At 62.3% G+C, this 24,801-nt stretch overlaps 3 protein-coding genes across 3 annotated transcripts in view; 2 read left to right on the plus strand and 1 right to left on the minus strand.

Moving 5' to 3' along the window:
• RTN4RL1 (reticulon 4 receptor like 1) overlaps window positions 1-1,011 on the minus strand; it is a 31,012-nt gene extending 30,001 nt beyond the window's left edge. Inside the window, exon 1 of the mRNA XM_032707783.1 lies at window positions 855-1,011. Within this exon, the coding sequence (XP_032563674.1) occupies window positions 855-867 (13 nt within the window). The 5' untranslated portion in view covers window positions 868-1,011. The remainder of the gene's footprint in view (window positions 1-854) is intronic.
• A 1,832-nt stretch (window positions 1,012-2,843) lies between these two features.
• On the plus strand, window positions 2,844-21,351 carry DPH1 (diphthamide biosynthesis 1). Its single transcript, XM_032707558.1, has 12 exons — window positions 2,844-2,911; window positions 3,695-3,847; window positions 6,176-6,239; window positions 13,833-13,954; window positions 15,613-15,767; window positions 16,420-16,541; window positions 17,725-17,793; window positions 18,562-18,718; window positions 19,656-19,756; window positions 20,052-20,130; window positions 20,398-20,529; window positions 20,896-21,351. Exons 1-12 carry the CDS (start codon window positions 2,863-2,865, stop codon window positions 20,968-20,970), a joined length of 1,278 nt encoding a protein of 425 aa, XP_032563449.1. The 5' UTR covers window positions 2,844-2,862; the 3' UTR covers window positions 20,971-21,351.
• A 9-nt stretch (window positions 21,352-21,360) lies between these two features.
• On the plus strand, window positions 21,361-23,808 carry OVCA2 (OVCA2 serine hydrolase domain containing). Its single transcript, XM_032707559.1, has one exon. The coding sequence runs from the start codon at window positions 21,403-21,405 to the stop codon at window positions 22,108-22,110; it is 708 nt and encodes a 235-aa protein (XP_032563450.1). The 5' UTR covers window positions 21,361-21,402; the 3' UTR covers window positions 22,111-23,808.
• The last annotated feature ends 993 nt before the right edge of the window (window positions 23,809-24,801 follow it).

The following is a 24,801-nucleotide window of genomic DNA, read 5'->3' on the forward strand; positions in this document are numbered from 1 at the left end:
CTGGGGTGACAGTGGGGGGTCTGCCCTGCCCAGGAGTCCACACCCCGATGTGGGGGGCTGCGGGCACAGTGTTGGCTCCTTCTCCCGCTGCCGGAGCCTCGCTGGAGAGAGGCATGTGGCGGTGATGGCAAGGGCTGGGCCTGGGGCTGTGCAGCTGCCCCCTCCCCAGGGCACGGGATGGGACTAGGGGGTCCAGCCGGGATCCCCCCGCATGGCACCGTTATCCCCAACATCTCCCCGGGACTGGCCCCGGGTGCAGCGGGGCTGGGAGTCCTGCCCTCCCCCACCCCCCCACCGCCCCGTGCCCCCCGGGAGGGTCGGCTGCTCCCCTTGCCGTGATGTCACAAAGCTCCCCGATGATGTCCCAGGCGGTTGCCATGGAAATCGCGTGATGTCACAGCGGAGCGATTCTCCTCGGGGGGGCGGAACGGGACGGCTCACCCCAACTTCCCCGCCGAACCTCCCGCGCCCCTTGGGCGAGCCCCGTTTCCCGTTCCCTCGCTCTGAGGGACGAGCACCGGCTCCGCCGCGTCCGCCGCAGCCCCGCTGTCTCCGGGACCCGTCGTACCCCGGTGCCCGCGGGACCCGCCGCGCCCCCGGTCCTGCGGGACCCGGCGCCTGCCGTGCCTCCCCCCGCTCCTCCCGGTCTCCCGCCTTCCCGGCGTGCGGCGCTCCCGCCGGTGCCGCTCCCCGGGGGGTGCCCGAGCCTCGGCGGCGGCGCCAGTAAACGCGGTGGCGGCGGGGGGCGCCCGGCGGCGCGGCCCCAACTTCGGCGGGGAGAAGACAAACTTCGGGGCCGGCCCCGCTGCCCCCGGCGCCCGCGGCGCCCGGTGCCCTCCCGGTGCGGCGCTCACCTTGGCGGAGCATCTTGGAGCCGGGGCGGGCGCGGTCTCCCGGCGGCGGCGGCGGCAGCGCTCAGAGCCTCGGGCGCGGCGGCGGCGAGCGGTATCGGCGGCGGCGGCTGCTGCTGCTGTACCGGGAACGCGGAGCCGAAGCCCGGGCGAGCGGCCCCCGCGGGGGCATGGCGGGCCGAGCCGCAGCGGCACCGGGGAGCGCCGGCCCCGGAGCACCGGGGAGCGCCGGCCGCGCCTCTGCCCGCCGCGCGTCCCGCCGCCGGCTTTTAGGGGGGAGCCGCCCCCTCGGGGCTGGGGCCACCGCCGCCCCCCACCCCCTCGGGCAGAGCCTATAAAGAGGCGCCCGGTGCCGGTGCCGGTGCCGCGCTGCCTGCAGCGGCGGGCAGGGCTGGGCAGGGCGGGGCGGGGCAGAGAAGCGACGGGGCGGGCAGGGCTGGGCCGGGCTGGGCTGGGCTGGGCTGGGCGAGCCCCCCCCGGGCCCCCCCTTCCACCGCCGCCGCCGCCTCTCCCGCCTCCCGTGGACAGTTCGTGAAAGTGCCGCTGCTCCCGTTCCCCGCGCCGCCGCCCTCCCTCCGCCCCACCGCGGTGTATGGCCCGGCGCCGCCCTCCTGGGGCTCTGCGGGCCCGCCGGGGACTGATTGTCACCCCCGCCCTGTCGTTATCCCTTCTGCCGTTGTCGTCGACACGGAGTCCCGCTATCGCACCGGGGCTCTGCCGCGCCGCCCCGCGCCTGCCGCGATCACGGCTGTCCCCGCTGTCCCGCCCGCCCAACACCCTCCCTGCCGCTCCCCGGGGACTCGCCGTCCCCTACGGCCCTTATCGTCCCCTCTGCCCCGCGCGTCCCGGTGTCCTGCCGAGGTCCCGCCGCCCGATCCGGGTCTTTGCTGTCCCCGCTGTCCCCTCCGCCCCGCCACGGTCCCTGCCGCCCCTCCGGACTCCCTGCCGCTCCCTACCATGCCCTCCGCTCCTCATCGTCCTCTCCGCCCCACTGGATCCCTGCTGTCCCACGGGGGCACGGATACCCCACCGGGAGCTCTGCTGTCCCCTCCGCATCCCGGTCCCCGCTGTCCCCTTTGTCTCCCGGTTCCTGCTGTCCCCGCACTCCCCGCCGCGGTCCCGACACCCCACCGGGGCCCCGCTGCCGCCGGACTGTCCCTCCTGCCTCTCGAGGGTCCCTCGCCCCTCCTCCCTTTGGCACCAGCGGGGGTCCCGTTATCCCACTGGGAGCGCAGCTGTCCCCACTGACCCGCCGGGATGCCCGCTTTCCTCGGGGGATCGCCTCTGCCTCCTCGGTCTTCTATCATCTCCCGGAGGTCCCGCTACCCCGGACTATTCCTCCCGAGGGCGAGGGTCCCTCTCGCGTCCTCCCTTCTGCCCCCCCGAGGGTCTCGTTATCCCACCGGGATCGCTGCTGCCCCTACTGTCCCATCGAAGGTTCCGTTATCCCACCGGGAGCACTGCTGTCCCCAGTGCCCCCCCGAGGATCCCGTTATCCCACCGGGAGCGCTGCTGCCCCTACTGCCCCACCGAGGGTCCCGTTATCCCTCTGGGAGCGCTGCTGTCCTTAGTGCACCCCCGCGGAGGTCCCCGCTACCCTCGAGTCCCTCCTACCCCACCCCTCGCAAGGACCTGGCTTCTGCCCCACGACAGGGGTAGCGGGGGAACACACGGACCCGTCAGCATGACAGCGTTCCCGGTGCCCTGTGTTAACGTTAGGACCGGCAGCCCCCGGGCCGTCACCACCGGGAGATACGCGACAAAGCCGCCTCCCCGACGTGAAGTGGGGGACAACCGCGCCATCACAACCTTTGCCACACCGCTCAGCACGCCCAGCACCGCGCCGGGACCTTCATCCGCCACCGCCCCGGTCCCGCCGCGCCGCCCGTCCCCGTCCCGTCGGGGCCCGGCGGGTGCGCTCTCCCGCGCTCGATGTCTCGGCCGGCGGCTGCTCCGGCCTCGCTCGGGGCTCGCTTGGTGCTGCCTGGCCGCCCACACGTGCGGCACAGCAATGGCGGCCCCCGTGAGGGCCGGGAGCGCGGCCCCGGTGCCCGCCAGAGGTGCGCTGGGACCGGGGCAACACGGGGCTGCCGGGGTCGCTACCGGGTGCTCTGTTCGTTGCCTCAACGCTGAAGGCCGGGACGGCGGCGGGGGAGGCCCGGGACGGTGGCTCCGCCACCGTCCCGGGCCTCCCCCGCCGCCGTCCCGGCCCAGCTGGCCCTCTGTCGGTTGTCCCGTGGGCCGTGCGGGGAAGGGTTTTTGGTGGCTCATGAGTGCCGGTGTTGGGCTGGAAATAGTGAATAATCCCCCTGCTGTCACTCCCCCGCCGCTCTCTGGCATCGCCGAGATGTGGGGGGGCGGGTGCTGGGAGGGGGGCGGCTTCAAGATGAGGCTCCCCGGGGATGGATCACCCGCCGCTGGTGGCTTTTTTTCCCGGTGGGATAACGGGATCCCCTTGCTATGGAAGGAGGGGTGCGTTAGGGTGTCGCCGCGGTGCTGGCGGATGAGGCACGAGGGGTTATGCGTGATGTGCACTCACAGGATTTCACGTGGTTACGGTGTTGCTTTGTGGGCTAAAACCCCCTCTTTTCCTCCCAAAAAGTAGCAGCAACCTGCTCGCAGCGTGAAGGGCAGGACCCCACCACCTTCCCCTCTTTGTTCCACAGGGTCTGAGTACAAAGACCCCTTCTCCTGCTTGTCCCGAGGTGTTTGAGCACAGAGACTCCTCCTGCTCATCCCAGGGACTGGCATGAGGGCAGCGGGGACCCTGGTGACTCGTGGGCTGTGGGGTGCTCTGCTCTCCTGGCCCCTCCTTTAGCTCCCCCCTCCCGTTTGTCCCACAGCCCGAGCCCCCGTGCGACACGTGGCACAGCAGATCCCCGAGGAGATCCTTGGAAACTCGGAGCTGCAGGAGGCAGCGAAGGCCCTGCCCCCAAACTACAACTTCGAGATCCCCAAGACCATCTGGCGGATCCGGCAGGCTCAGGCCAGGAAGGGTGAGCACTGACCCTGGGGAATGAGAGGTTTTGGGGACGGTTGGTGCCACTGGGACCCCCCTGGGGTGGATGAGGCTGGAGCAGAGGATGTTCCGAGCTGTCTGGAGTGCCCTGGCGTGTTTAGGCTCTATCTTGGCGAGCTCCCCTCCCCTTGAGGGGGGTTAATAGATCTGTATCTCTGGATTAAAATCACATTGGACAGGACAGGTTGAGCTGTTCGGACCTGTCAGCCTGGAGATGTGTCTGGGATGCTGGCCAGGTCCCTGCTGTGCTCCTCTCCTCTCGCCTCTCTCCCAGTGCTTTCCTGACATGCCGCCGGGGCTGGGAAGGGGGAGCCCTGCAAGGCTGGGCACTCGTGGAACTGGTGGGAAGCTCTGGTCTGAACCTTCCTTGGGGTCCTCAGGGGGTTGTGTAGCCCCAGAGAGGTGGGGAGTGGCACTGATGGCCTCAGGGGTGATGCCAAGGCTTTCCCTCGTGGCCTGTGCATCCCACTAAAGCAGTGTGTGACCAGCTACAGGCATCAGACAGGGAGCCTCTCCCTCCACCCCTGGATGTCACCAGCATCCCCACCCTCCCTTCAAATGCTCCTGGGGTTGTGTAGCTCCAGGGGCTCCGGGCAGAGCCAGGTTGAAATGCTGTATCCACCTGGGAATGTCTCTGCCAGCTGGCACTGAGCTGGCAGGGCTGGCAGGCGTCACGGGGGATGTTCTGGGAGCTGAGCTGGTCCCGGCTGTGATGCTGGAGGGGGGGCTGCCCGGCCCATCCCAGCTGTGGTGCGGGAGGCAGGGCTGGATTTGTCCCACCAGGACACGGCGAGGCAACCCAGCCATGCCGCTCTGGCTTTCCTCTGCTGTGTTTTGCTGCTTGGCACCTCCTAATTAAATGTAAATATGCGGCTGGGATTTAGGCTTCCGAGCTGGGAGCGGAGCCCATCAGCCAGCCAGCCGTGCTGGGATTTAAAAATCCGCCTGTGCAGAGCCCAACCAGGGGCTCGTTGCTGGGGGAACGCAGCCTCCCACTGGGCTGAGCCAGCCCTGCCTGTGCCCTGCCTGCAGTGGGGTTTGCGGGGGGCTGGGGTGGCACCCCCTGTCCCCATCGTGCTGTGCCGGTGCAGAGTGGCCCAGCCACCTCCTGCCAACCCCTCGTGGGGGAAAGCAAAGCTATTTGTAGGTCTGAGGTGGAGGGCAGTCCCAAATGAGCCAAAATGTTCCCAAATGGGCCAAAATGGTTCCAGATGAGCTGGGGGATTCTGGAACTCTGAGTTCTTGGCCCTGCCAGGTCAGGCAGGGGCTGGCAGAGCACATGCAGCTTTCCTTGGGCCCTGTTGGTTGGAACAGGGTGGGATTAGCCCAGTTTGAGCCAGGTCTTTACACAGCTCCACACTGGCCAGCAGGCTGAGCCTGGCAGCATGGGGATTTTGTTGGAGGGGCATCTGGAGAGAATGTTTGGATAGATATCACTGAAGCTGGGATATCTGAGTGGGATGGGAGGTGAAACAACAATGGGATTAGTGGGGCCTCCTCCATTCATCTCCCCCAGCATGGTCCCTCCTCCTCCCCACCACCCCGTGGAGGGCTCCTGGCTGGACCCCAGGCACTGGGAGGCCCAGCTGGTCTTTGGAAGGGATTGTTCTGAGCTGTGAGGAGGGAGCAAACCAGGAACATCATTCGTTGTTGGATAAATTCCTGCTAAGCACAATGCTGCATCGTCGCTGGCCACCCTCCTGAAATGGGGAGAGGAGTGGGAAGGGGAGGTGTGGAGAAGGGCAGCAAGGATGATCAAAGGTTTGGAACAGCTTCTGTATAAGGAGAGATTAAATAGATTTAGATCCTTTAGCTGGAAAAAGAGGTGAACGAATGGGGATATGATAGGGATGTAGAATTGTGAATGATGTGGAGAGGCTGAACAGGGGATGATTATTCGCTCATTCTTGTACCGGGAGAACCAGGGGCACACGTTTACATTATTAGGAGCAGGTTTAAAATAAACAGAAGAAAGTACCTTTTCCTGTGCAGCACATAATTAAAATCTGGAACTCATTACTGCGGGAAGCGGGAGAGACCAGCAGTGTCAGCGGGTTCAGAGAGGGATGAGGTGTGTACTCAGGGGCCATGAGCAGGGAGAGTGGATATGGCCTAAAGCAGGACAATGTGCACCCTGGCTGTCCAAGCCACCGGAACTTCTGGCCAATTTCTGGCTGTTTTGGGGAGGGTGGTTCTGTGGCTGCTGCTTGAGCTGAGTGGGTTCACCCTGGAGCTGGTGCCCAGGCCCCCACTTCAGGATGTCCCTTCCAGCCCCTCTTAACCCCAGGGCTGTTTGTCTTCCCAGTGGCCCTGCAGATGCCAGAAGGGCTCCTCATGTTCGCCTGCACCATCGCGGACATCATTGAGCGGTAAGACCATGGCTTTTCCATGCTTCCCTGCTGGACTCCGGGGGCTGGCAAGGGGGTGGGAGCTGTTGCTGGGAGTGGGGTGACCGCTGGGCAGGATGAGGCCCAGGGCTATGGACAAGGGAGTGTGGAGGGCCCCAGTGTGGCTGCACTCACGGGGCCGTACCCTGACTGGGCAGTGCTGCTGCCCTGCAGCAGGTCACAGGGACCTGCTGCCAGCCCTGGGGACAGGGACCAGCACAGCGCCAGCCCAGCCCTCGCCACTCGGCATCTCCTCCCCTCGCTGCTGTGCTGGGAGCAGCTGACAGGCTCGGTATGTTGGGGCCCCATGGGGGTGCTGGAGCTGGGGAGCAGCCGTGTCAACAACCGACTGACGCCAACCCAGTGCCCGCGCTCGCCACGGCAGCTCTGCCACAACCAGGGGAGGGCTGGCAGCAGGGCCACCACTGCAGCACTGATCTGTCCTCCTCGTCCTGTCCCTGCAGTCATGCTGCCCGGCACGGAGCTCAGGGGCAGCCTTTTTTTGGCTGGGGAGGCTTCTTGAGGCCATGGTGATGGCACAGGAGGGGTCACTGCAAGCGACTCCTGCTGGGCAACACCTTCCCCACAGCTCCTCTCTGGATTTTTTGGTGTTGCTTGGGGCCGAGGTTGAGGCACCGGAGAGGAGCTGGGCTGTGCAGTGACAGTGGATGCAGGCACCTTGCAGAAATTGGCCGTGATCTCTTTATCGCCCGAGCATCTCTCCCTTCCTCCCTGCCCGCTCCCGGCCCCCTGTCCAGCCCCTCTCTGCTTTAGCACAGTGAATTAGTGCTAATAGCACCGTGTGCCTCGTCTGCCATGGGGGTCATGGCACTCATTAGCAGCTGCCTTCCCGGGGCCAGCAGGCTCAGCCTCCCTGCCGCCTGGAGCCGAGCAGCCGCTGCCGTGCCGGGTGGGAAGGCGGCCGTGCACGCGGGCTTTGCCCCCGCTTTGCCATCATCTCCCCCGCGGGAACGCGGCAGCCCCAGCTCGGTGGGAAGGTGGGCGTGGGCAGGGGACGGGTGTGGGGGGCAGGGGATGGGTGTGAGTGTAGGCAGCTCCGCGTGGGTTTGTCCCTTTAAGTGGAGCTGCCTCCTCTCCGGCTTTGGCACCCAGCCGCTTTCATGTCTCCGACTTCAAAGGCAGCGGATTAAGGGGCTCTTTTATCTGAATGAAACCTTAAGCCTCACTTCCCAGTGGATGGTGAATTCCAGGGTGCTGAATGCCAGGGTGCCGGTCGATTCTGGGGTGCTGGCATCCCTGCTGGTCCCACCCTCCCTGCCAAGGGTGCTCCACAGGGCTGAGGAGGGGTGCTGGGTGCCAGGGTGAGGGGTGCTGGTGGGTGATGGGTGCTGTGTGGGTGGGGGTGCCCAGCCAAGGGAGGGGATGTGGCAGCACTGATGGAATGGTGGTTGGATGGAGGATAACCTCGAGGCTGTGTAAGGGGGCTGTATCCTTCCCTCTCTGCCACCATGCAGCACTCAGAGACGCCCCCATTGCTGGTCCCTTGCTGAGAGCACTGGGTACCATCCAGGATTCTAGCTGGGGATGTGGCCATGCTGGGTATCAGCACTGCCAGCTGCAGGATTGTGGCCGTGGGCAGGAGTGAGCCCAGCCCTGTCCCTGCTCTCTTGGGGACACACTTGGGACCCAGTTCCACTGCCGGAGGTGAGTCGGCAGGTGGCCTCGTTAGTGCCTGCCTCTTCCTGCTATTAATATTCATCACCAGCATTAATGTGGAATTGCAGCTCGGCCGCAGCTCCTGCTGGCCCTCCTCACCCGGCACTGGGGCCGGACGAGCCTCCGACGTGACGGGAATCGCTGCAGCCATGTGCTCTGGTGGTGGCTGCCGTGGCCAGCCTGGGCACGTGGGCTCGGGGTACCATCACCCCTGGGCTGGCGTGTCCACTTCCCTCTGGTGACAGACAGAATGCGAGGGCTGAGCGTGCTGGGGATACCTGTGCCCGCATTGGGGGCATTGCTCAGTGAGCAGCTCTTCTCCCCAGCCCATCCCCACAGCCTCCTACCCCATCCTTGCTGGTGGGAATTGGGGTTTGGGGATGCCAGCGAGCTCCCCCTCCCTCTGCACGCTCTGCTGATGGCTGCAGAGCCATGCCCGGGGCTGGTGCCCCTGGGGTGACAATGCCCAACCTCTTGTGCTCCAGCTCAGCCAGAGCCGTGTCAGCTGCCGCTCAGACGGAATATTTTTCCCTTCTGCCAGAGCTGCCTTTTAATACAATATTTGTGCCGTGGCCTGGTGATGCTGGGGAGAGCCGAGAGCAGGGACGTGGCTCATGGTGCTGCAGCATGGATGGCTCAGGGAGGACACGGTCCTCCATCTGTCCCCATGCAGAAGGATGGCAGTGTCACTGCATCCCTCACTGCAATGTGGGAGTGAGCAGTCCCCTATGGAGCCCTGGTGGGGCAAGGAGAGGAGAGGGCTGCCAGGTGGGGCCTGGCTGGGCTTCCCAGCATTGCACTGGCACTTGCTGAGCCCCGAGGGGCTGCAGGGATGAAGATGTAGCCGAAGTGTCACAGCCGCTGCTGCCGGGAAGGCCAGTGGGGTTCTTAGCCTGGAGCCTTTGAAATCGAGAGTGCACTTGGAGCATTGACCGGTGTGAGGCCCAGTTAATTAGTGTTAATAGGTTTGTCATTGTCAAAGCTGTGCCGGGGCGAGCGGCCAGCTGTGGGGGGGCGGCAGGGCTGGGGTCTGCCGCGCTGCCGGCACCGCATCACGACGCTCTCACGGCACCTTCCAAATTGGCTCCATTTGTCACGGCTGATGTAATTCGGCAGAGGGTAACTCGTGCTGGGGGGCGGCAGCATGGAGAGCCGCGTGGGGGGATCTCGGACCGCGGCTCAGGGAGGGGACAGCCCCCAGCCCACCCGCTGTCGTGCCGGGGAGGCGGCAGCCGTGCCCCCCGCACCACCGGCTTGTAGCAGGGGGGTTGTGTAGCCGGGAGCAGGCGCCTGCTCCCCTCCCTGCTGGGGCTGGAGCAGACGGATCAGCTGGGCTCTCAGCTGGGCTTTTGATTCCGTGTTAATAAAGTCGGCTGTCAGGCTTTGCAGCTGCTAATCCCTCTGTCTGTGTGCCACGATGGTGAGAGTGGTTCCTGCTAATCAGCCATGGCTTGGTGGCAGGGAAGGGTGATGGGAAGATGGGCCGGGGGTGTCCTGGTGCCTGCACAGGCTGCTCTGCCACAGCCTTAAAACATCCCAAATCCTGATGGCTTTTGAGCATCCGTGTGAGGTGGTGCTGGAGGGGTGCAGACCATCTTGGTGACTGTGCCATGATGTGCCCAGGAGTGCATGGGGACTTTTCAAAGTGACAGGGGGTCTTGAATCATCTCTGGTTGGGCAGTAAAGAGTTAAACATCTGTGCACATAGCCCAGCAGCTGTGGCAGAACTTGAAATGCCCCACTATGGCCAGGACAAAAAAGCCCCTGGCAGTCCCCGGTGCCATGGCTGATGTGCCCAGCAGGTTCCAGTGCCATGCAGTCACCGAGTCCCCTGGCGAGGCAGGTCTGCCATGTGGCATTGAGTGCTGTGGCAAAGCTGGCAGCATCACCAGGAGGTCCCAAAGTGCCATCCTGGGACACTGAGAGGTCAGGATCCGGCCTCAGCTGCACAGTGCTGCAGCTCTGCTGGCCAGTGCTGCCTTCTCTTCTCCCCTTGTCCTTTAAGCACAACCTGGAGACACTGGCAAAGTGGTGCACACTGTGCAGGGGAATTTAATCACCATCATTAACCACACAACAACATCATTAGGAAGAATGAAGTTCGCACTTCATTGGACATGTTTAAAACCTTCTACCCGGGTGGTGACTGCACGAGGGGAACTGGGCAGGGGAAAATATGTGGGATCTATAGGGCTGGCACCCCCCAGGGCTGGGGTGTGCCAGTGCAGGTGTGATACCCACCACTACATGCTTTGTGCCACCTCCTTGTATGCTACAGGGCTCTGTGGCCTGGCCATGGTGAAGAGGGAACAGGCACCATCTAGGTGCAGAACGCACCTGGTGGCTTTGCCACCACCATGCATTGGCCCTTGGTTTGCCTTACTTTGGGGGTTTTTGCAGTTACAGGGCCAACAAAGCTGGAATACTCTGGGACATGTCCCTTGTGATGGTGGTGTCGGCTCTGGCACAGGGGGGCTGCAGGGACACCCACCTCTTCCCCCTCCTGACCCACTTGCAGAGGCTCAGCAGGGTCCTGTGATTGCCCAGCTGTAGCGGGGCTCTTCCAGCGCCGATTGCAATAAAATTGCAAACTCATTACTTTAATTACGTGCAGCCTTCCTGTACTAATGAAGTTGGGAGTGTGGTAATGGGGCTTGGTGAAGGGCTTCTCCGCTAATTAAGCGCATTGTTCTCAGCCAGGGCTGCACTCAGCCCCCACGGCCCAGGACAGCAGCATCCACAGTTGCTCCTGCTGTCTTTCTAAGGTGTTGAAGGCATTTTCACTGGGATGCGGATACTTGCATGTATATGTTTAGCAAGAACTAACTGTAAGGTTAGGACTAAGTCTTTTTTGGAGCAGTCTGCTCCGTGTCCCTGTTCCCAGCAGGACATGCAGGCACTCCGGCATTGCAGTGCTGGTTCCACAACCAGTCACTCTCAGCCTGGTCCCCTCAATCGCCTCCCCACCAAGGGCTGATGGGGCCAGGCATGATGGACAAGCTGGGGCTGAGGACTCCTCCCTGCTGGGGAGAGTGGCTCTGCTTCATGGCTCGAGGACCAGCACTGTATCATTCACACACTGCCAGGGGACCTCCCGCTCCTGCCAGCAGCAAACACTCTCATTCATCTGTCGAGGGGCCGGGATAAATCAGGACTGCTCTGGCCAACTGCCTGTGCTCAGGTGACAGGGTCTGGTCACCCCATGCTTGGGGACATGAGGGCCTCATGTGTACCTGTCTCTGACCCAGCATTTTCAACCCCCAAACTTGTCCCTGGGTTGCTGTCACCTCCATCCTGTGCTGCCCAGGGGAGAGTGGGGCTGGGTGGGTCTGGGGGTCCCAGTGCCTGGGGTCAGGGCCGGGACCTGGCCTGCCCGGGCACACATCCTGCCAGTGCTGAGCATGGCGCTTTATAAATGGGATTTTGGGAGCCATCTGTTTAAAGAAGGAGATAATGAATTAGAGGAAGATGAGAAAAATGCTAAGGCCAGGCGGTTTTTCAGAATGAGCCCGGGTTTGCGGGACGTAAAAGATGAATAACCTCCCCACGTGTTCAATATTCATGAGCTCCCAGCTGTAGTGAGCGTCTCTGCGCTGGGTGGGGACATCCCCGTCACCGTGTCCTCCCTGCCAGCACGCTGTGGGACCCATCCACGGCTGCGATGACTTCCAGGGACACAAAACACCAGCGAGGACGCTCCCATGGCTGCTCCTTGCCGGCATCCTGGTCCTGTCTGGTTGGTGAGCAGCTCCCCAGCCTGTGTCAGAGGCAGGTGGCTGCTAATTGACATTTCCTTCCTCTGTAGTTTGATGAAAGACTCTGGCGACACCGAACTGATTAAAACATCAAGGGGAGGCCCTCACGCCTGCCTTTGATTTGTCTCGGGAGATGATTATTGCTCCGCTCCACCATCCAGCCCAGCCAGAGCCGGTGATCCCGATGCGTGCTGTGCCATCCAGGTGCCCCTCCTGTGGCACCACCAGGCTCCTGCCACCCTTCCAGCCTTGCCAGCTGCAGTGGCAGCACTATTGGGTTCCCTCCTCACCAGTCATCATCCCACAGCATCTTTGCTCAGCTGTGGCTCCTCTCCTGGCAGCCAGAGCAGGAATGTTCCCCATGTCTGGGGCAGGGCTCAGCCCTGGCTCTCCGTGCCTGTGGGCCAGTGGCCATGTACCTCCTGGCTGCAGCCCTGCGTGCTGGGCAGGGGCCACGGGCACCTCTGCCCTCCTTCCTCCACCGCTGCTATTTCACTTTCTTTCTCTTCACCCCCAGGGACTTTCTCTGGGGTTTGGGCCAATTTGCATACATTTTAATCTATAAAAAATTAAGCGGAGCTGGCTGCCGCTCTGAGTCAGACCTCCCCGTCCTGAATCTTAAGGAGCTGAATAATTTTCCACTTTTGCTGAGATGTGTGGAGTCTGATTCATGTTCATCTCATCACCTCTCATTAGAGGAGGGGGCTGAGGGCTTGAGAGGGTGGGAAGAGCCTTCTCGAACCTTCACTGGCAGCCCCCAGCCCCACGGCGTGGCCATGCAGGCAGTGGAGGAACCATCCGCCCATGTGGGCCACACTGGCAGCGAGGGATCGTGGGATTTGGGAGCTGGCAGGATTGGTCCGTCTTCTGACGCTCCCCAGCTGCATCCCCAACCCTTGGAAAACTGCGTGGAATGGGAGATACCCAGGCTGGATGCAGGAGGTGAGGATGGCTTTGCCCCCTCTCCGGAGATGTTCCAGCAGAGCTACTCGCCTGTCCCCGTCCCCGGGTGGTGACAGATAGGCCGGAGCTGTTAATATTCAGCACGCTCCGCCATTTCTCCACCTTCTGCCATCTGCCCAGCTCTGCCCACCATTTCTATTCTTGCTGCCGACGTAACGCTCCCTGCCTGGCGCCTGGGGGGAGTGCGGGACCCTGGCCCCCAGCCAGCGCTGGGTGCTGCTGGGGGGTGACACTGTGCCAGGGCCCCCTCCTCCCCCGGCCCCCTTCGCCCCAGCCCCGTGCCAACAGCAGGGGGGACTCCACTGGCACCGAGCTACAGCTGCTGGTGCAACCTGGAGTAAATAAGGAATTAGCATCTGGTTTAAGCAGCCCCTCCAGGCAACGGGGCTTTGTCATCGCGATACCTGCTCTCCTCCGTAAGCTACCACAGCAGCTCCCTGGGATGGCAGCCAAGCTAATAATCCCCCAAAATGGTGCAATAAAATACCCACAAAGGAAGTACCTTTGAATCATGCCAGAGCCCTGGCTTTGCTGCTCAGTGCTGGTGTGTGCCCCTCTATCCGCTGGCTGGCAGGTGCCAGGTGGACTTGCAATGGAATGCCGGGATCCCAGAGCAGGGATAGGGGACAGCACCAGTGTTTGCTTGGTGCTTTTCCTTGCCAAGTGCCACTTCAGCACCAGCTGTTTGTGGAGCACACCCAGCTTGACCAAACTGACACCCATGGGTGACACAGCCAGGCGCAGATTAGGGTGCACTGGCTCACATGGTGCCCAGACATGGGGTGATGCAGGCTCAGCCAGCTTGGCTGGAGATGCCACCGTGACTGTTCTGGCCATACTGGTGGCTCCAGTCCCCAGGGCTGGCTGGTGACAGCGGCAGCACCACGTTGTGCCGGGTCTCCCTCTGCTGCACTCCCTGCTGGAGCATTAGGAAGCTGGCAGCGTATTGTTTGATGAGTGGATAATCCGCTGAATTGCAAACAGCTTTACCCAATTGAAGAGGCGGATTACCGCTCTCCAGCTTAATCATGTTGACATCTCGGAGAGTAGCCAGTGCTTGTCCTCTTTGGCGCGTGGCTCGGTGGCAGCGCGGGATCCCCCAGTGCCACGGGGCTGGGGGGCAGGACCTGGGCTGTGGTGACTCAGCCAGTCACGACCCTCACTGCTGTGCCTTCCGCAGGTTCACGGACGCAGAGGCCGTGGTGATGGGTGATGTGACCTACGGCGCGTGCTGCGTGGACGACTACACGGCCCGGGCCTTGGGCGCTGACTTCTTGGTGCACTATGGACACAGCTGCCTAAGTAGGTGACACTCGGCCCCGTGGCACTGCCAGGGTGGCCGTGCATGGCACTGCAGAGGCTGTGCTGTGCCACTGTGCCATGGTGAGCGGCTGCCCGCCCTGCTCAGCACCAGCTCAGAGACTTAGTGCCAAGGGCTTATCCCTTCCCAGAGGGATTTCTGTTCTCCAGCCTCATCTGCTGGCTTTGCATTGGGCCAGGCTGGCTGAGTGGCTGCCTGTGGGCAGGATTTTGGGCGCAGCAGGGCATGCTCGTCCTGCTCGGCTGCTGCAGCGCACAGATCGCAGCCCTGTGCCCAAGAGCAGAGCAGCAAGGCCATGGCTTGGCAGGACCCCACTGGCTCAGGAGCTGCTAATGGGGATGAGGCTGCTCTTGCCCCTCCACCCTGCCTCCGTGGGCTTTGGGGGAAGTCAGGAATGATGGCAGAGGGGAGTGAGGGCCTGGGGGTCCCGCTGGCCTCAGGGCTGGGGAAGGGAGCTTTGCCGGTACAGTGCAGGCTGGGCGGGGAAGGGAGGAGGAGGCTGTGTGCTCCCCAGGCGGACAGTACTCTGGATCCAGTTGCCATGGAAACTGCGCTGCTGTCCCAGATGCTGCTAACTTTGAAGTCCACCCAGGATGGAATCAGCCCAAAAATAACAATAAGACGCTCTGGGTTTTAAGGTGGATCTGCAGAATTGCCGTAGCGAGTGGCAGGAGCGTGCATCCCTGCTGCTGCCATGCTCCCAGCAGCTGGCAGCCCTCCTGGACATTTATGGGGTCGTATAAATGGGTTTGAAGAATTGCATCAGGCTCCGTGTGAAATACTGACTCCCCAGTTGAGAACTCTGTCCTAAAAGCCACGTCGGTGAGAGCCTTCGTGGCGATAAATATCTGTGCTTGGTGCTTTGTTATGGAAGGAGGGTTATGGGCACCACTGGAACAGGGAGTATAAAACTCCTGGTTTGTATCCTGCTGCTCATGAATGAACAATAGGAAGGGGAGGAAGGGACTGTATCCATTGGGCTGCTCTGGGAAATGGGAGTCACGTCTTCTGGAACTGCTCCCTACAGGGACAGGCAGGTACTGCCAGGCTGACTGTCACCAGCCCAGCTGCCATCTGCTTGCCTTCACTGGGCTGGGTGGGTTACAGGGCACCCACAGGGTGCTGGGGGGTGCTGGACTCCTTCTGGGCTGCTCCCAGTGCTCCTGTCACTGGTGTGGCTGATGGTAGGGCACACAGACACTTTCCTGCTCCCTCCCAGCCCCACGTGCCCCGCAGGAGAGAGTAATTTGCACTTAATTGTGATCAGGTGAAGAGCACCAAAATGGGAAGTGAATGCGGAGCTGCGGATCGATGTGGACTCTGTGTACTTTAATTATTCACTTAATCGTAGTGACAAAGGCTTCTTAGCACCGGGGGTAATTAGATTTGTGTTCATTGATTCCCCAGGCTGCCATTATCCAGAAAGAAACAAGCGGATGCTCTCCATGGATCCCATCTACACCCCCTGCCCAGGGTGCCAGCACAGGCAGAGCGGTGGCACAGCCCACCCTGCCCACACCAGGGCAGTTGGGGCGCAGGGAGCCCCACCAACACACTTTTATCTCCCAGGCAGCAACAGCCTGGGGCTCACTGGAGCCCTGGTTGTAGCCCAAACTCACACCCTCTCTCCTGTCACCAGTTCCCATCAACTCCACTGAGGGGCTGAAGATGCTCTATGTATTTGTGGACATAAAGATCGATGCATCCCATTTCCTTGAGACCATTCGCTTCAACTTCGTGGCAGGTGCCTCCCTGGCCCTCGTCAGCACCATCCAGTTTGTCTCCACGCTGCAGGTGAGATGGAGATCCCTGGCAGTGCATGGCACAGGATGGGGCCTTTGTCTGCCCCTGCCTTGACCCCTGGCTTAGTCCTTCCCTGTCCCAGCTCCGGGGTGGGAGTGGCTGCCCCAGGGTGCCAGTGGTGCCGGTTCCCCTCTGACGAGTCGCTGCAATAATATGCTGCTACTGTAATGTTGATCAAGTACTTTATAATAACTCTGATCAATGTTTCATGGCGGCACCCCTTCCCAGCTCCCCCAGGAGCTGCTCTGTAAATGTCAGGGCAGGCAGTGGAGCACTTGGCATTTTGATGCAGTGCCGGCAGCGGCCGGGGAAGCTCCGGCGGGTCTGTCTGTCTGCCCCTGAACGGCCGGCTGGGCAGGACGGGAGGAGATGAATGAGCCTCTTGAGCCATGTCTATCTAAACACGGGGCTATCCAAGCGTTAAGCCTTTTGCCTTGTCTTTTAATTGATACGTTTGTTGAGCCTCGCTGAGCATCCCGGTTGTGCGGGGCTGTTACTGCTGCCACCCCCAGCAGGCTGGCTCCCTTCCTCTGTTCTGTGCTGGGATGCAACAGCTGAGACTGCCGGGGCCAGGGTGTTTCCAAGGGTCTTTTGCCACCTTCTGTGCTGTGGTCTGTCCCTGCTAACCTCACCTCTCCTGCAGGCAGCGTCACAGGAGCTGCACTCCCAGTACAAGGTGTGTGTGCCCCAGTGTAAGCCGCTGTCCCCAGGAGAGATCCTGGGCTGCACATCACCCCGGCTCGCCAAGGACACAGATGCCATTGTGTAAGTACCTGGAGTCTTCCAGGACCCTCCTACCTGGCCCAGGCTGCCCAACCTTCTTGTACCCCCTGCCAAGCTTTGGGCAGGGGGGTGGGAGGGGACATCCACAGGCTGGGACAGGCCCCCTCCAGCTCCTCACGCTGCTTTAAGTGGCGTGTGCTTGTAGCACAGAGGAAATAATTGAGTCGTATATCAGAATAGATAATAGATGGAAGGGCGGGTGGATAATTGGAAAAGACAAATGGCCGGGGCCCAACATCACAGCAACATTAATTTTATTTAAGGACAGCAAATTAGAGGGAGCACTTCGCTTCCTATCACCTAATTATTTTAGGTAATGGAAATGCTTAATGTACTGTGAATACAGTGTGCTGCAGAATAAATAAATACAAGGACCCCACCCTTGGAGGGAGCCGGGGAGCCCAGGTGTGGGTTTGGGCCCTGAAGAGCTCCTTCTCACCCACGCTGCTGGGAGCCCTTCTGAGTGCCTTTCTGAGCACGGCTGTGCAGGGAAACAAGCTTGTGATTGCTGGACAATCACAGTGGGAGCTCTGGCTTCACCTTGAGCCACACCAGCCCTGCTTTCCATCTCTCCAAGGGCATCAGGAGCAGGAAAGGGTGGCCAGAGCATGTCCTTCCCACTGCCAGAGGAGCGGCGGTGCGGTACCAGCCGGCCGCCTTACCTGCGTCCTCCCTGCGTTATTATTTTCTTCTGTGCACCGTCTCTGGGGCTAACTTTTGCAGACAAATTAGCTTTGATCTCCCAAAATGTCATTCTCCAATTAAGGGCAAAATCTAGTCAAGTTTTACGTCTGAATTCATTTTCCAAGCCCTCACTCCATTAGGGCAGCTGAATGAAAGGCTTTGAAATGTAATTGCTGACTTGAAATCCGATTAGAAATGGAAGCAGCAACGTCTAGAACCAGCCATTGAGATGGAGCAGCTCCCAGCCACCCCGTGCCTGGGTGAGCATCCCTCTTTGCTCTGAGCATGGCTGCTCTCCTGCCGCACCGTGCCGGGGGCTGCACAGAGACAGGGAGCCCTGGCTGTGCCTGCTGTCCCTGGTCCCCACCACAGGAGCTTGGATTCCTGGCGTCTCCACACACCTGTGGCTTGGGAAACCGTGGACACATGGATGGGTGCCTCTGTTTGCCATGTGCCGTAGCTCCCCCTCCCCTCTCCGCAGGTATTTGGGTGACGGGCGCTTCCACCTGGAGTCCATCATGATTGCCAACCCGGGGATACCTGCATACAGGTATGGGCACCCACTCCAATCCCCCATGGGTGTGAGTGGGTGGGGAGCACCCCAACTCCCCCAGCACACCGGGGACCAGCTGTCCCCACCCTGCACGCCAGGAGCACCCCCTACCCCATGGCTGGGCAGGCAGCTGCCTGCAGCAGGCACAGGCAGGTGAGAGGGCGCAGGGTGGGTGAGGAGGTGCAGCGGGGAGATGAACACGAGCCATTTACTCTGCCTGAATATAAACATTTTGACAAGTACCTGTGAAAGCTCGTGGAGGTGCAGCCATTAAGGCCCGGCTGCTGCAGGCAGAGGCCATAAAGCGCGATGATGAGGCGGCTGAAAGCAGATGAAATATCAGGAGTGAAAGGCTGGGCCCATTTGGCGGAATCTGAATTTCCTAGTAGGTCGTTTGTTACAAACGGGAGGCGCACGTCAGGTTTATGGCGCTGGTGAAGCTGCCGAAACCCGAGTGGGATTTGATTAAAATTCTCCTCGTCAAACAAAGCAACAAATCAAAGATTTCTTCATAATTGATGAGCTGGGTTGAGGGGGGAAGCTGAGCACGAAGGCGAGCGCAGAGCCCAGGCTGTGCTGGGCGTTGGGGTGCTGTGGTGGGACACTTGTCCCTGTCCTTGTCCCCTAATGAGCTGGTCCGACATCAGCCAGGAGGACAGATGCTGTAGGAGGCAATTAGCGCTAATGAGATACGGGCATCATTTGGGGCCAGTATGGAGGGGGGGCAGGTGATGGGGCACGTGTGAGCCTGGCTGTGCTTTGCAGGTATGACCCCTACAGCAAGGTGTTCTCCCAGGAGCACTACAGCCACGAGCGCATGCACCGCGCTCGGCAGGATGCCATCCGTGCTGCCACCACTGCCCGCTGCTGGGGGCTCATCCTGGGCACACTGGGGCGTCAGGGCTCCCCCAAAATCCTGCAGGTACCAGCCCCCTCCTCCCCATGGCCCCTGCTTGGGCACTGGGTGCTGCTGCTGGGTGGGGGTAAGGACTGGTGAGCAATGACACCACTGGCACAGTGCCCTTGCTGCCGGGGCGAGGGTGGACGTGGCACCACTGGCAACCCGTCACTGGCCACTGGCCCCCAAGCTAAGCGAGCAGGGCAATTAGCAGCAGATGAGGGAGGCCGGACAAGGGCTCATTAAACCTGCCCCTTGCTGAGGAGAGCTGGCCAGTCTTGGAGACCATCCCCTCCTGCTCAGACAGTTGGCAATTAATTCCCTGGGTTTGTTTTAATTGGATGAACTTCTGATCAGGTTCACCATCCCTGCTCCGCTGCTGTGCTGGTGCTTTCTGCACCCCAGCTGGGTGAGGGGAGCAGGACAACAGTATCCTGCTCCATGGGCGTGGGGTGCCCTGCTCACACCTAGAAATTTTGGGGTAGCTGCAGGTGAGATTTGGGGTAGTGAAGGGACCAGTGGGCAGAGCAGGGCATCAAGGTCCTGCAGCTGCTGTTCTGTGGGGGCAAGACATGGGCATGGCCAGGGTTGGCTGGGCAGGGGACACTGAGTGGCAGCTCCAAGGGACAAGGACATCCCTGACCCCTCTCCTCCTCCTGCAGGCTCTGGCCACAGCCAGCCCACGGCAGGCGGGTGTCCCAGGGCAGGCAGCCGCTAACGAGAACAGATTGTTGTCATTGAGCAGTAATTACTTCATTAGGCTGAGGCACGTGCTGGGGAGAGCTGGAGCCACGGCTGCGGTCCTTGACACTGCACGTGGCCTGAGACTGCCAAGGGGACACAGCCGTGGGGCAGAACTGGGACCCACAGAGGGTCTGATGGACAGGAAGGGACAGTGGGCAGGGCTTGGGGGCCTTGATGGGGGCCCCTAACCCTCCCCCGGGGCCTTTTCCGCCCACAGCACCTGGAGTCACGTCTCCGTGCCCTGGGCCGGCCCTACGTGCGGGTGCTGCTGTCTGAGATCTTCCCCAGCAAGTTGCAGCTCTTCCCAGATGTGGATGCGTGAGTGCTGCTGACCCCTCCTCCAGCCCCCTACACGGGGTCCCCAGGGTGCCCCATCCCTGTCCAGGCCTCTGAGTCCTGTGTGAAGCCATCCCTGCCACATCTGTCCTGCTGTCACCTGGGTTAGCACTGTGCACCCCTGCACAAGCTGTGCCCACGGGGCAGGGAGCGGGCATGGCTGTCCTTACCAGGGTGGCTCTGGCACAGACCTTCTGGGGTGCTGCTGACGGGTTTCACTGTGGCTTGTTCTTCACAAAATGCTCATCCTCATTGTTGTCACCTGTGTCCCTTCCAGGTGGGTGCAGGTAGCCTGTCCCCGGCTCTCCATTGACTGGGGAGAAGCCTTCAGCAAGCCCCTGCTGACACCCTACGAGGTGAGCACCCTGCTCTTGTTTTTTGGGGGGGCAGTCCTGGCTTGGGGCAGGCTTGGGGATGTCCCTGCAGCCAGGCAGCATCCCCTCCTGCCTCCATATGTGTTCCTTGCACAATCCAGGCAGGCTGCTGTGAAACCAGTGGATTCCCTGTGCCTCGAGCTTTTGCTCCAGCAATGCCCTGCTCGGCACACCAAGCCACTGTGCTGGGACCTCTCCCAGCACTGCCAGCCTCCCCATCACAGTCACGGCTCCCTGTCCCCTCCACAGGCTGCGGTGGCTCTCCAGGACATCGAGTGGCAGCAGCCTTATCCCATGGACTTCTACGCCAGCCAGTCCCTGGGGCCGTGGACGGCGAACCACGGCGGCACACAGCCCCCGCGCCGCGGGCGGCCGGCACAGGTGGGCGGCGGGGGGGTCACCGGGGCAGCGGGTCCCTTCTCTCTCGGTGTCGGGGACGGGCGGGGGGAGCAGCGCCCGGTGCAGTTTGGTGGCCGGTGCCGCGTGCCAAAAGCGCCACCGCGTGGCTTCGTTCCCGGCGAACAGGAACGGGGCCGTTGCCAGCCTGGCTTGCGGGGGCTACCAGAGCCCCCCTCCCAGTATTTGCCGGGCTGAGCGCCCGCCTGGCCCCACGGCTCCCAGGAGTGGGGGTCCGGTCCCCCCAAAGTGCCCCGCGGGGTGCTGTGGGCTGAGCACGGGCTGGCTCATCGCAGGTCAGGCAGGGAATGGGACATCCCTTTACCTTCCCTTAACCCCTTTTCATTGCAGGGGAAGCCACCCGCGCCCCCCGCCCCGCCGGAGGGTGGGGAGAATCCAAGCACCGGGGACCCCGCAGCCTCGTGAGGGCAGCCTGCACCCGGTCCTGCAGCCGCCGCGCTCCGGGACCCGGCGTGGGCAGGGCCGGGGGGGCGCAGGCGCTGCCTCCCGCCAGGGTAAGCACCACCGGGACACTCCCCCGGTACCTGCGCTGGAATGGATGCGGACGCACCCCGTAACTCGACGACACCGCTGCCCGCACGGACCGCCCCGTCTGCCCGCGGGGAGTGACTCCCTGCAAGGCCAGGCCGTGCTGCAGCCCCGGTGGCACCGGGGGTCCCGTCCCGTCCCGTCCCGACACTTCGGGACCGCCCCGTCTTCCCCTGCCCTGCGGCCTCCCGCCGCCAGGGGGCGCGCTGCCACCTCCGCGGCGCCGCTCCGCCCTCTCCCCTCCCCCGGCCAATCAGCGCGCGGCGTTTCGGCGGGAAGGCGGAAGCGGCGCTCACAGTGTCGGCGGCCATGGCGGCGGAGGCGCGGCCGCTGCGGCTGCTGGCGCTGCACGGGTACCGGCAGAGCGCCCGCCGCCTCCACCAGCGCACCGGCGCGCTCCGCAAGGCCCTGCGCGGCCGCGCAGAGCTGCTTCCCATCGACGCTCCGCACCCCGTGTCCTCCGCCACCGCCCAGGACGACCCCGACGGGGACGACCCGCCCCGCGGCTGGTGGTTCTCGGGGCCCGGCACGTTCGAGGCGGGCGAGGTGGCGGCGGCGCCGGAGGGGCTGGAGGAGTCTCTGTTGGTCGTGGCGGCGGCGCTGGCGGAGCAGGGACCGTTCGACGGGCTGCTGGGGTTCAGCCAGGGCGCGGCGCTGGCCGCCATGGTGTGCGCGCTGCGGGCCCGCGGCGACCCGCGCTTCCCCGTGGCCTTCGCCGTGCTGGTGGCCGGGTTCGCCAGCCGCGCCCCGGCGCACGGGCACTTCTACCGCGACCCCATCGCCCTCCCCACGCTGCACGTCGTGGGGGACACGGACGCCGTGATCGCGGCCCCGCTCAGCATGGAGCTGGCCCGATGCTTCGTGGAGCCGGTGGTGCTCGCCCACCCTGGCGGACACTTCATCCCCGCGGCTGCGGCGCAGAAGAAAGCCTACCTGGAATTCTTGGAACGCTTCCGGCCCGGGCAGGGGCAGGCCGAGCCCCCAGGGGTAGGGGAGGTTTCAGAACGGTCTGTGTAATAAAGGGGGCTCTGGTGAGCCATTTGTAGACACCCACGACTGTTTCGGTGCCCCCAGTCATCAGCAGCTCCCTACACCACTGTGCTCTGCAGTGTTCACCCAGGGCCCAGCTAAATGGTTCTTTATCTCCCTTTTTATTTCAGCTTTGTTGTATACATGAGTATATAATATATAAATAACATATAATCATATATGTATATAAAATTATATACATATATATGTATATGACATAGTATGAGATGTAGTGTGACTCTGGGGGGATTGAGGGCAGAAGGGTGACACTGCTCTGTGTGTGAAGTGCTTCCAGAGACTCAAGTCGCTGCTCAAAATCAGAGTCCCTCAGCTCAACCACAGGAAGTGTCTGTAGGTCACAGAGCTCCTGCAGCTGTTACCCCCAAAGATTTGCGGGTTTTAATATCTATTAAGCCAAGCTTCCAGCTGGTCTGGATCTGGAAAACCTTCTCACCCCTGGCTGGTGTTTGTTTCGAGAGTGAAGTGTCTGCTGGTTCAGTACATGTGTTGAATCTTCCCTGTACAAAGTGCCTCCATGAACAAGAAAAACTTGTCACTCCATTTCTGGCTCTGATAATATTTTCCAGAAGCACATGGGAACCTTTATTGCTGCTACAGGTGAAGGTGCCCTGCTTGGCTGCTGCCCAGTGCAGTGCTGGAGCAGGCTGGGCACCAGCGTCAGGCCAGGGCTGTGCTTCGAGGTCTTCTCTAGCCACAGCTTTCCTTAGGGGTTTATGGTTGGCAAAAGAGAAATCAGGTGTAAATTCTTCATTTTCCCCCTGCCTGAGCAGCAGGGCAGCGCAGTGTCATCCATGCAAGGGCCAGAGGACAACAGGAGCAGGCAGAGGGGCAGGGGCTGAAGCCCTTCCCATGTTCCCTCAGCTGGGAACAGGCCTGGGAGCTGCCACAGGTTAAACCAACGCGGCAGAAATGAGTGGTTCTCAGCCCTGGGAGGTTTTTACCTTTTGGTTTGTTGCTGGTTACTCAGCAGCACAATGGTGGTGGTGTCAGGAAGATGAGGCAGTTTCTCTGCAGCCCAGCCCCAGGCTGGTGTCCTGGGGGTGTTGTGGGGGGAGTTTGGGCAGTGGTGGCCGGCTTGGCCACTTCGGCTGGGCTGTATCACAGCTCGTTTTAAGGTGTGGGGTGTCTGCACTCCTTGGTGACCACATCGGGGAGGCTGTTTTTGGGGGGGGGGCTGCAGCAGCAGCAGCTCCGGCCGAACCCGGCGACCAGCTGCGACAAAGCAGCGGCGCTTTTGTCTCTGCTCTGCCCCCTCAGTCCTGGGCAGCCGTGGAGGGACGCGCTCGTCAAGCCCGCCGGTAGCTCTTTAATTACCGCCGAGCTCCGGCCCCGCGGCGATCGCTCGGCACGGCGGAGGAACCGCAGCCATGGCCGCCCGCCCGCACTGCGGCCCCGCACCGCCGACCCCCGGTAGCTCCCGGGCACAGGGAGGCACTTGGCAGCTCGCTGGCGGCGGGATGGGGAAGGAGCCCAGGGTGCGGTGAGTGAGCAGCACGGTGCGGGCTCTGCGGGCGGCTCCCTCGGGTGGGCTGGGGAGGGAGGGGTGACCCGAGCTGGGGTGCTGCAGTACCTGCCTCTCTCTTCCCAGGGTCTGCTTAAAGATGGCTCCTGCCGGTTGGCTCCTGTACCGGGTTAAAATAAACTAATAAAAAGAGAGAAACGCGACCCTCGTCCGCGAGAGGTGCCTGTGTGAGCAGCGGAGGGAGGTCCTGCTGGGCCCCGGTGTGATGGGAGGAGGGAAGCGGCTCCCGCGGCTGTCACTGCGTGTCCCTGCCGGACGGAGGGGTTTGCCCTGGGAATCCTTCCCTCTCCCTCCTTTTCTGCTGGCAAGATGCCCTCGGGCTGGCCTCTGCCTCTCTTGCAGATCCAAGTCTGTCCTTGGGATGCAGCCACACTGCTCAGCTGCCTGGAGACAAGACTGACTGATGTCCACCCACACCTCATTCACTTTGCTGTTGGGGGGTTTCCTCTTCTCCCACCTGCCCAGGGGAGTCGGTTTTTCCCCCAAAACAGTCTGGAGCAGTTGCTGTTGCTGCGTGAGGGGGTAATGGAGCAAGCCCAGGCTCTGGGTGGCAGCCATGCCACTGACTTGGGACAAGGGGGCCCTGGGGACAGCCACTGGTGTTACCCAGCAGCACTGGGAGCCTGGATGTTTTGGCAGGGGGAATGTCATCCATCTTCTCCCTAGGTGGACCCTTTCCATACCCCAACACAGCCATCAGAGTCACCTGGGTGACCCCAGGGATAGGCCCTGCCTATGGCCCTGCTTGTGAGGAGCCTGCCGTGGCCACAGGGGGCTGGGGCTGGGCAGGGAAGGGCTTTGCTCCCCCCTCCCGGGTGAGCAGAGCCCCCAGCCCTCTCCCAGCATCCCAGGGAGGGTGGGAGAAGACCAGCACAAGCAGAGACTCTGCCAGCAGTGCTGCCTCCCCACAAACTCCCACCACCTCTTCCCCAGCTCTCCGCATCCCGTCCCCCCGTGTCACCGTCAACTCGGGGTCTCCTCCGCTGCCCACCCTGCCATCACCCGCATGGGGCACACCAGGCACAGGCAGGGGCTCCTGTGGGCAGCGCTGGAGAAAGAGACGTCCCACCAAGCCTGGCACCGGGTGCGGATCGTGGCAGGGTTTGAGCCTTACTCATCTCATGCTCTTCCTCCCG

The sequence above is a fragment of the Chiroxiphia lanceolata genome, chromosome 20, assembly GCF_009829145.1.
Source record: "Chiroxiphia lanceolata isolate bChiLan1 chromosome 20, bChiLan1.pri, whole genome shotgun sequence".
Taxonomy (NCBI): Eukaryota; Metazoa; Chordata; class Aves; order Passeriformes; family Pipridae; genus Chiroxiphia; species Chiroxiphia lanceolata.

What these genes read in the sequence shown, in the direction of transcription:
- DPH1 (XM_032707558.1), top strand. Translation starts at nt 2,863, where the DNA reads ATGGCGGCCCCCGTGAGGGCCGGGAGCGCGGCCCCGGTGCCCGCCAGA. An exon ending in CTCTTCCCAGATGTGGATGC is followed by an intron (nt 19,757 to 20,051) that starts GTGAGTGCTGCT and finishes TGTCCCTTCCAG; the next exon opens with GTGGGTGCAGGTAGCCTGTC. An exon ending in GCCGCGGGCGGCCGGCACAG is followed by an intron (nt 20,530 to 20,895) that starts GTGGGCGGCGGG and finishes TTTTCATTGCAG; the next exon opens with GGGAAGCCACCCGCGCCCCC.
- OVCA2 (XM_032707559.1), top strand. Translation starts at nt 21,403, where the DNA reads ATGGCGGCGGAGGCGCGGCCGCTGCGGCTGCTGGCGCTGCACGGGTAC.